This window comes from Salvia hispanica, chromosome 1 (assembly GCF_023119035.1).
Source record: "Salvia hispanica cultivar TCC Black 2014 chromosome 1, UniMelb_Shisp_WGS_1.0, whole genome shotgun sequence".
Taxonomy (NCBI): Eukaryota; Viridiplantae; Streptophyta; class Magnoliopsida; order Lamiales; family Lamiaceae; genus Salvia; species Salvia hispanica.
Genome location: NC_062965.1, coordinates 42,371,145 through 42,382,446, shown reverse-complemented (window position 1 = coordinate 42,382,446; position 11,302 = coordinate 42,371,145). Strand labels below are relative to the sequence as shown.

General features: G+C 35.0%; 1 protein-coding gene across 1 annotated transcript; it reads left to right on the top strand.

The window, feature by feature from the left end:
• The first annotated feature begins 515 nt into the window (after positions 1–515).
• LOC125204507 (WD repeat-containing protein 70-like) lies at positions 516–5,096 on the top strand. The gene is given in 10 exon segments (XM_048103186.1): positions 516–768; positions 771–977; positions 2,092–2,303; positions 2,385–2,585; positions 3,442–3,549; positions 3,698–3,786; positions 3,788–3,833; positions 3,978–4,229; positions 4,477–4,797; positions 4,877–5,096. Coding segments are annotated over 10 exon segments (1,848 nt in total). The 5' UTR covers positions 516–524; the 3' UTR covers positions 5,045–5,096.
• Positions 5,097–11,302: the final 6,206 nt, after the last annotated feature.

Below are 11,302 nucleotides of genomic sequence, written 5' to 3'. Positions count from 1 at the left end.
AATAAAAATTCAACATATAATTTATATATTTACCATAAAATTGAAAGTTCTCTTTTTTAGTTATCTATGTCATAAAATTAGTCAACGAAGTGTCGAATTAGGAGTAAAAAATTGAAAAATATAAATTTTACCGGGTTATCGGGCCAGCCCATCGGGTTTTCGGGTCTGGCCCTAACGGGTTGCGGGTTAATCGGGTGCGGGCTTATCGGGTTTTATTTTTATCGGGCTAGAAATTTCCCACCCTAACCCTATAAATTTAGCGGCTATTCGGGTCAGCCCACGGATTGCGGGCTACATTGACATCCCTAATTTTACATGACCCGGAATATCTAAAATAAAAATATAAATAAAAATTAATTTATATAATAGCTTAAATAAAATTAATAATTGTCCAATCCAAAAGAATTAGAAGCCGGGCCCACCTCGACCAAGGCAGCGCGGGCGGTGGAGCTTTTGCCTATAAATTTCTTCGAACTCAAATTTACCGGCGAAATTCCAAATTGAATTCACCATACTCTGACAATATGGAAGATGAAGCTGATATATACGAAGGAGTGAGAGCTCAATTCCCTTTGAGTTTCGGTAAGCAATCCAAATCTCAAACCCCTCTCGAACTCATCCACAACACCACGCGTCGGGCCTCATCCACCTCCGCCAATGATACACCGTCTGCTTCCAACAAAATTGATGCCTTCCCCTCGCTGTCCACCTCCTCTCAGGACTGGATAAACTCTTTCAGAAACTCAAACCCTAGAAATTCAAATAGGGGTTGGCTGCATTGATTGGACCTCCAAAGCCTCCTGCGGTTTTGGATGAGGAAGATGAGGACGAGGACTCTCGAATTGGGCCACCTAGGCCGCCTCCAGGCGCTACAGATTCTGACGAAGATGAAGATGAAGATGCTGATGAAGAAGATGAAGATCCTGGTTATCGAGTTCCATTGAGCAATGAAATTGTCTTGAAGGGGCATACAAAGGTGAAACATTTAGCTGATCTGTTCTCTTAGGTTTTACTACTTACTATTTTTCATATGCTTTACATTTTCAGTTTTATTTTTAATGTGCAATAGCAGCTGGCGTTTTTGGATTTCTTTTACCACAGTTATGTTGAAAGCTTCCCTCATGATCTTGCTATGTCTTGAATTCATCAAAGTGAGATACAAATGCATGAATTGTGTCTCTTGTATAAGCTCTGGTTTTTGAGGTTTAAGGGAGAGCAAGGTTTGGTTATTGGTTCTCAGATTTTGAAAAAGGGATTAATGTGATATACTACATGCGTATAAGGTGCCTTAGCTCAGGAAAGTAAGCTTATAAGTCTATTGTTGAAGTGAAATCCACAAGACTCCCTCTGGTTGATTTAATTTCTTTGTCAAACTCGTCTTGTTCAAACTTTGTCTGTGCAGGCTGAGTGAAATTCCTATGACATTTGGGTGCTCCAATGATGCGAGGATACAAATCCTAGTGTCTTCAATAAGGGAAATATTTGAACTTTTTTCTAGGAGAAGCATGGTATTCTTGACCTTTTCTGTTTGAGTTTGATCTATCTTATAGTTGACTAGAGTGTAGTGCTGGAAAAAGGCGCTTCCTTTCTGTGCCTGCTGTTCTCCTTGCAGTAGAGTATCTTCACTAGGATAAGTTCTCATGGTACCATAATAGGTCTTACTATGAAGTTTCTCGATCCCCAACCATCTTTTATATCCCTAGAGTGCTTGTGTATTGGTCACAATGTCATCTTATTTTGGGATTGTATATGTTGTCATGAAGTCCTAACAGATCGATTTTCATCAGAACGTGGAGACTGGAGTTATGGTATTCTAATGTTTGCAGTAGTGGATTAGGTCATTAGGATAAACATCAAAGTTGAATAAGCAGTCCTATCAAGCATTTCCAAGTCACCTTCCTTGAAATATACTGCAGATATTCTTCATAATTAACCATACGGCACTTGTATCCTTGATTAAATTGCATTATCTTCCTTTCAAAGTTTTCACACGCACACTGAATTGAGAAAAAAGATAGAATTTGGTAGAGTACATTCCTTTCTTATTCAACAATTTTTGGACATTGGGATGCCTTTCTGTACTGTTGAATCTCATGTTAGCACTCGCAGTGGATCACACGGGATCTCGAGTTCTGTCTGGCAGCTACGACTATACTGTTCGCATGTATGATTTTCAAGGCATGAATTCCCATCTTCAGTCATTTAGACAGCTTGAACCATTTGAAGGTCATCAAATTCGTGGGTTGAGCTGGAGTCCTACAGCAGATCGATTTATGTGTGTCACTGGATCGGCCCAGGCTAAGGTGATTCTCAATGACCATTAACACTTTGTTTAGGTTATTTCATGTCCTGATCGAACTGATGTTCTTCCTGCTCTGATGCAGATCTATGACCGTGATGGAGTTACATTGGGTGAGTTTGTCAAGGGAGACATGTATATTCGTGATCTTAAGAATACTAAAGGCCACATATCTGGGTTGACATGTGGAGAATGGCACCCTAAGGACAAGCAGACTATCCTAACATCATCTGAGGATGGTTCACTGCGAATATGGGATGTAAATGACTTCAAAAGTCAAAAGCAGGTAAGTGTTTTAAGTTTTTAGTTGCTCACTCATTTGCTGTAGAACTTTGACTAGCACCTGAGGGGTTGATTAGAAGAATTGAGTGCAATATACATAAAAAGGATATAAAATCATGCTAGATACTTTCAGACATCACAATTCTTCAAACCTTTAGAAAATCAAGACATGAATGGATTAAAGACACACACATCAAAAAACTGACCATGTATATATTGTGTGCATACAAATAACACAAAGATATGCCCATGTATGTGGTAAACCTTATACATTATGCAGCCGCATCATTCCACCATCTATTCCCAGGAAAATTTCACTCTCATCATGGTTTGTTTTGATTACTAGTGAAGTACTAGACAAAAGAAGACATTCATAGGCTTATAGTATATGTAAGCACACCATCTGAAAATTGTTTTCTGGTTTTTCAGGAATTACTACATTAATGTTATTTGATGGGCTTCTTATTTTACGATTTCCCCACTTCTACAGTGGGTAGAGAGAGGCAGGAAAAAGGACCACCATTGAGTTATAAGTTAAGATAGATGTGCTATACTTTTTAAAGTTACTGGAAGCGCACTTACTCATAGAAAGACAGTAGCGGTTTCTTGATACTGTAATTATCTCAAATTTGATGATACTCAGTAGTTTCAAAAGAATATAGTAGTTCTTAATACTTGTACTTTAATGTGCTGTTACATGGTTCATGGTTTCTTCATTCAGTCACTAAGTCTTTGTTTAGATGTTACTCTTTTCCTAATGTGAACAATGTTTGGTGGCTTGGTAGAAAACCACCATCCACAATTTCTATAGATGTACTTTATTTAATTCTCTTTGGTCTTTATTGCCTCTTAATTATCAGGTTAACAAGCCCAAGCTTTCTAGGCCTGGACGTATTCCTGTAACAACATGTGCCTGGGATCGTGAAGGCAAAAGAATTGCAGGTGGTATTGGTGATGGTTCCTTGCAGGTTGGTCTTGATTGATGAGCTGAGGCAGATATTAAGATTATTGATCATCTTGTTTGTCTTCATGCAGCTGTAATTATGCTATGAGAAAGCCTCTGGCTTTTCATAATTACTTTGAAACAATAATTAATTTTGTTGCATCCTCTTACAGATATGGAACATAAAATCTGGATGGGTAAGCAGGCCAGACATACATGTTGGAGATTGCCACACAGATGATATTACATCCCTCAAGTTTTCAAGATGGATTAATACTCTTGTCAAGAAGCTTTGATGGTACACTCAAGGTATTCCAGAGATGTTATGAGGAAACCTACTTTTTTCTTTAGTTTTCGTTTTTAATCTTCGTAGGAGTTGATGAAGAAGTATATCTGATGAAGCCTGTTATTTTGAAGGTTAACCAAATATACTAATATCCATGCCTGTTCTAGGTATGGGATTTACGACAAATGAAGAAGGCTCTTCATGTATTTGATGATCTTCCGAACAATTATGCTCAGACGAATGTTACATTCAGCCCCGACGAAGAACTCTTCCTGACAGGAACATCGGTTGAAAAGAATAACACAACTGGGGGTCTGCTATGTTTTTACGACAGAGCAAAAATGGAACTGGTTTCAAGAGTCGGAATATCTCCAACATATAGTGTCGTTCAGTGTGCATGGCATCCAAGGATAAACCAGGTAATCCAATTATACTTTATAGTGCTTGACTGCTTCACTGCAGTCTGCAGCAACTATGTCACCATGCCTTATCGTATCGATAATTCGATACTAAGATTTGAGAATCCAAAAACTTCAGACATCGCATCAGTTACAGAAAATCCAATTGCTGGATTCGTGCCTTACTGTTATTTTTCTTCTCATCCTGCACTTTTAGTCTGTATGCACTAATCCATCCATATTAAACCTTGGATCTCAAACTCTGCAGATCTTTGCAACAGTAGGGGACAGGCACGAAGGAGGAACTCATATACTATATGATCCAACCATCAGCGAGAGGGGTGCACTTGTATGCGTTGCACGTGCACCACGGAAGAAGTCTCTGGATGATTTTCAGGCACAGCCTGTAATTCACAATCCGCATGCTCTGCCACTATTCAGAGATCAGCCGAGCCGACAACGTCAGCGCGAGAAGACACTGAAGGACCCACTCAAGGCCCACAAACCGGAGCTACCCATGACGGGGCCAGGCCATGGCGGAAGAGTTGGTTCAACAACGGGAAGTCTGCTAACGCAGTACCTTCTTAAGGTAATGTTGCTTTACTCTCATACTCAAACGAAATCGGCTCTGAGAGACAAGTGGTCACATGTTTCACATTCTGTTGCAGCAAGGGGGTATGATTAAGGAAACATGGATGGATGAAGATCCCAGAGAAGCAATCCTCAAATATGCCGACGTTGCTGTCAAAGATCCTAAATATATCGCCCCGGCATACGCGCAGACGCAGCCTGCAACAGTCTTTGCCAAGTCGGATTCAGAGGATGACGAGAAATAACTTGTAATGATGGCTATTACTGGTGATGTTCTATTGTAGATGTTATCACCCATGTATCTGATTTGTAGCATCAAGAAAATGGTTCATTTAGGGATATCCAAATGATGAATACATTCTGTATTAACAATAAGGTGTAGGTTCAAAACAAAAAGCGAAAAAATTATAAAGCAAATGAATAATCATTCTCTCATGACATCCCTCAAATTTTCTTTCCTTTTAGAGGGTTTAGACTATATTTGTGATTGGAAAAGTAAAGAGATCTAAAGAGATGGGTCTTCTTCTGGAAGAAGTGAACAAGTCTTGGTCTTCTTTCCCATTTTCCCCTTTACTCACATTTCTCTTCATAATGTCCAACTAGCCATGATTCGATGATCCTACATTCTAAAGAGTATGTTTAGTGCCATAATTAGAATGGTATTCTTACAGTAGTTGTAGTATTACAGACAATTATTACATTTTGTTGTGTTCATAAAATATACTCCCTCCATCCCACAAAGTTTGTCTCAGTTTGACCTGGTGTGGACTTTAAGAAATTATTTGACTTTGTATTAAATGGAAGTATGTGGTGGAATAAGGATCCCACATCAAGGAGATTGATGGGTGTGTTTTAATGTCTATTTTTGGAAAGATTTCAATTGGGACAAACTTTGTTGGACGGACGAAAATGGTAAAATGGGACAAATTTTATAGGACGGAGGGAGTACTACGTAGTATAATGTTCTAAAATTACATACTCCCTCCGTCCCATAAAAGTTGAGACAAAACTTTTGGGCACGGAGGTTAAGAATTTATATTAAATAAATAGGAGAGATGAAAAAAGTAGGAAAGATAAGAGAGAGTAAAGTAAACGATGGAATTAAAAAAGAATGACTAGATGTTTTGTCTTTTCTTCAAAAGGGAAATGGACTAAAAAGGACGGACTAAAAAGGAATACGACTCAACTTTTATGGGACGGAGGGAGTATAATTTTTACATTCTAAAATCAATTAAAAAACGAAAAATTAGTACAAAGATAAGCTTCTTGTCTAAATTAAATAGAGTTATCAAAAATGGTTCGTTATGGAACTCAGATTGTTTCAACGTAGTTTTGTAGCAAACGTGCTTTCAGTCAGACATAGTCGTTTCTAGAGTTAGTTTCATAGAGACGAATTGGATAAACTAATCATAGTGTTCTTTATTCCATTTTAGTGAATTTATCGTTCCCAATCAACTTTACTGGTAATTCCATGCCTACTTGGCTACTGCCATTATGTTTAGGCCATCTTGCACCGTATCTCTTAACCATCTTTTCTCAACACAGTCTCATACTCCCTCCGTCCCAAGAAGCTTTCTTGGGCGGCACGGGATTTTATGCAACTTTATTTTGTGTGTTGAGAGGAGAGAGTAAAGTAAGAGAGAATAAAGTAGAGATAAAGGTGTTTCCATATTAAGTAATGAGTCATCTTTGTTGAGACAAACTAAAAAGGAAAATGAGACATCTTCAATGGGACGGAGGAAATACTTATTTAAGAGACAACGTATCTTAAACAACTCTTTTTTTAACTATATATGAGTTCCACTAATTTATTTCTTTTTTATTTTATTTTTTCAAATTATTTAATTAATTTACATTAAACATTATATTAAAATTTTAAAAATGGCATTTTACTAAAAAATTATTAGGGGGTGGCGTGCGGAATCGGTAAACACCTCTCACCGCGCGATGCTCGACGGGAAGAGACACCTGCAACAGTGAGATGAAACCGAGACGGCGAAGAGCACGCACGGATGCTCTTAATGTTAGAGTTTGTATACTAGAAATCACGTTTCGAGTGATTGAATACTGTAAAACTCTTATTTTGTTTTCCAATGAATAAAACAGATTAATTTTGTCATAATGTTGTTATGTTTTACATTTAATGGATGTTAATGCATGTTTAAATGTATAAGTTAACTTAACAAAGTCTAAGTCTTTGTTTTAGTAGACCGGTTGTGGGCGTCGTCCACTTTAAGGTAACACGGTCAGTTCTAAACAAAGAAAAGATGAATTTCACAACCTAGTTGGAATTTGACTATCCATCGAAAAAGGTTGCAATGTCAGTCCGCATATTTCTAAGCCTTACTGAAATAAGATGACATTGGTGTGGTATAGCACTGAACGGATCTAACAGCAAGACTTGTCCTTATGCTATCTACTGAAAGGTGAGGTCTTGATAAATATTTGTTTCTTAATCAATGTAGGTTAGCATTGAGCATACGGTATTGATTATGCATTACTTTGACTTATCAAATGGTGCGGGTTTTTCGTAACCCAATGATCCCGATATATTGGGTAGTGGTGATCAATATCTAGCGGTGCTAGGATTGCTATTATATTGAATTGTGCGCGAGCTGAGTCTCGTTTGACAATGTCCTCAAGAGGAGCGCGAAACAAGGTTTTATTATTCGGAACCTAGCTAGTTGGAGTTTGATTACTCTATGAATAATAAATAAGCGTTTCATGCTAAGTCCATTCTTGGAATTAATAAGAAGTTAATTAATTAAGTCCATAGCTGATATTAATTAATTAATGGACATTTTTATCTTAAGCGCGGGAAATGAAAGTTAATCGGAAACCCGGATTACTTGTAATTTCGAATTTGGATGGGGAGAGTTCAATATTACTTCTATAGTGGCTGCTCGTAATATTCCAATTATGACTTATATTAAATTGTGGGTTCAATTTAATTAGTAAAAAGTAAATTGGATGAGCCCATATCCAAAACCTTCCATAGATCCCCTGTCTGGGCCCAAAAGGAACTTAATATAAATAGGAGAATAAATGAGACAGAATGATAACAATTTTTATACAAAAAAAAATTCAAAATTTTCGTCCCCCCCCCCCCCAGCTGAAGGAGATTTCGAAATTCACTCCTATTCCCAAAAGGATTTCTTTGTCTTCTTTATTTAAGTCCTAGTATTCTGGTGAGATCAGCCCACACTGATATCGGAGTACAGTTCGGGAACCAGACAGAAGATTTGTGGTCTAGTATTCAAAGCGTTACGTGGAGAAGCAGCTAGCCATCTTCGATTCTTTGGAAAATTAATTAGGTATTTTTCTGCTCCGTAGAAAAGCATGTTTTAGGTTTCAATATTCTTAAAGCATGATTAATTCAAGTTATGAGCATGATACATGTAAGAATTACGCGAATAGATTTTGTCTAAATAATCTGCTAAATAGATCTGATTATTATGTGATTTATTGGTGTGATTAATAATTGTTAAATTATGTTAATTCATGCAACACCGCTTCCGCTGCCAGTTGCATCACTTAAAGGCCAACAAATATCCATTTTTAAGAGCAACTTCGGCTTCCAATAAAATAAGAGTGAACTACACAATTAATCCTTGATCTTGTCATAAAATACACCAATGGTCCCAACAAAAATTTTATACGTAGCATTTTTGGTACATGTCGGTCTATTATACCCCTCTACATTTGAAAAATCTACTAAATGCCATGGAGGGCAATTTTGGTACCTCTTCAATTATGTAATTATTTTAGACATACATAAAAACACCTTTTACAACAAAAATATTTTCTTTTAAATTAATTCACTTAAATTTTTTAAATAATAACTTGAATAATGTATAGATTAAGCTTTATAATGAAAAAGTTACTATAGTTCATTTTATTTTTTAGTAAAAAAATGTTACTTGCAAGAGTTCGCTATACTATATTTTAACTAACGTAAATAAAATATTTATTATATAGTTCATTTTATTATATTTTTTTAGTAAATTTCAATTATTATATTTAACAAATATTCTTCACTATACTGTATTTTTTAATTAACGTAATTAAAATATTTATTTTTCACTTAAGTATAGTAACATTTAAATATTTAAGTAATATTTTTTAAATAAAAAATTACTATAATTTGCTATAATATATTTTCTTCTCAAATTTAAAAAATTTTAGTAAAATTTTTAAGTAAAAATAAATCCCGCAAAGAATTTTCTATAATTCGCTTTAATATTTATATTTAAAAATATTACTCCCTCCGTCCCGCTCAAGATGACACGTTTTTCCTTTTAGTTTGTCCCAACTAAGATGACACATTTCCTTTTATGGTAATTTTCTCTCTCCGATTATACACTCAACCACTTTTTCTCACCCCTATTAAAATATTCATCTTTATTTATCTCTCTACTTTAACACTCACACCCACCTTCTCTCTCTCCAATTAAACACTTTAACCAATAACTCCTAAAATCCCGTGCCGGATAAGCAATGTGTCATATTAGCCGGGACGGAGGTAGTACTATTAAATATAATATTTTCTTTGCAAATATATAGATTAATTTGTATAAAAATAATATTTAATTTTAAAAATAAATAAAACATAATTAAAACATATGGTTTCTTATTTAAAGTTTTGAAATAATAAAGCATCAAATATTATTTAAATGAAAGTATAATCGAGTGTATAAAAGAAAATGGTGATGGAAGAAAAAATGAAAAAAAAATAAAAGGATAGAAAGGTCCAAAATGCCCCAAAACTTTAAATATTCATACTAATGGTATCTAGGGTTAGTTTTGTCTTATCATACAAAAAATGATATAAAATTTTTTTAAGGACTATTGGTGCATTTTTAGACAAGATCAGGAACTATTAGTGCATTTTTAAGAGCAACTTCGGCTTCCAATAAAATAAAAAGAAGAGTAATCTGCATGCAATATTGATATCACGACAGTATTTCTCTAGTGTAAAAACCAAAAATAAGTCTGCCACTCTGCCTCTTGAATTTTATCCGTTTCTACTAATAAGACAATAATACTGTACAAATACAATATTGTTGCTTTGTCAATAATGTACACATACGTATGTCACATTCTAGATAAGTGTGCATATGAGTGAATATTACAAATATGATTTTATAAACTTAGTATAGTACATATAAACTTATTACACTTATTTATAATTTGTTTATAATAAGAATGGTACATAAATAATTTCATGAGCTTTGTTGAGTGCTGAAGACATGCAATCCTTCGCAGTCAGAGCAAGCTCGATCGCTGCTGCAAACGCTTCCAATATCTTAGTACAATTCAACCTTCTCGGCCGTTAGGGTCGTCTGTCCCCTTGATCCGCCACTGCCTGTACTAATTTATAGTATCAAAGAAATGAGCTTGGTCTAGGTTCCTCACAGTCACATATATGGAAATAATGTTTTTTAATTTTAATTCTCAATTTTATATTATAGTAATTTTATAATGTACTCCCTTCGTCCCAGATTTATAGTCACATTTAATTATGACACGGATTTTAAGGAATTGGTGGAGTGTGTAATTAATGAAGTGAGATGGTGAAGTGTGTAATAAATGAAGTGAGATGATAAAGTGTGTAATAAATGGAGTGAGTTGGTTGAAGGTGGGTCCCTTTTTTACTTTTTAACTTTGTGATTTTTTATTTTTGTTTTGGTTTATTTTTGTGTTGATAATGACATTTGGGTGTAATTTTAGTAAATAATGGGGTAAAATTTTATGTCCAAATATGAAAAATTCTAAATGTGACTATAAATGTGAAACGAACTTTTATGATAAAATTTGACTATAAAATTGGAACGGAGGGAGTACTAATTATGATTCAATAATTGTGTTTCTTCGAATATTGCCGTTGTCAAATATTGCGAACCCATATTAAAGAATATGTTGATGTGAGGGGCGGTGAAAAGCTACTATCAGTTGATATTGTCTATCTGTTGACATTATTACTAAAGAAGGTGACATTTATATATAGTGAAGTTGACATTATGTTTGTTAGCGCATAGTTAATATTTTTATAGATATAAGTTGACGTTGTTGCTAGCGTCTATTGACATTGTTGTTAGTGTATGTTGACATTAATACTAAAAATATTGACATTGTATTTATTAGTGCATTGATATTGTTTTTATAGATACAAGATTATGCTCTTGATGCTTGTTTTGACACATGAAAAATAGGTTACAAATCAAGAGTACGCTCGTTAAGCTTGTTTTCACACTCGAAAAATAGTTCACAAATCATTGACTATGTTAATAGTCTTGTTTTACAAAGAGTATGCCCTTGAGGCTTGTTTTGACACTAGTAATGATGTCAGCCTATATTTTATAAAAATGTCAACTATGTACTAATAATGTCAACTATGTCAACAATGTCAATTTTGTTGATTGAAATATATTTACAATTACCGGTTGACATTGTTCTAGCGTCTGTTGACATTATGACTGAAAAAGTTGACATTTATATACAAC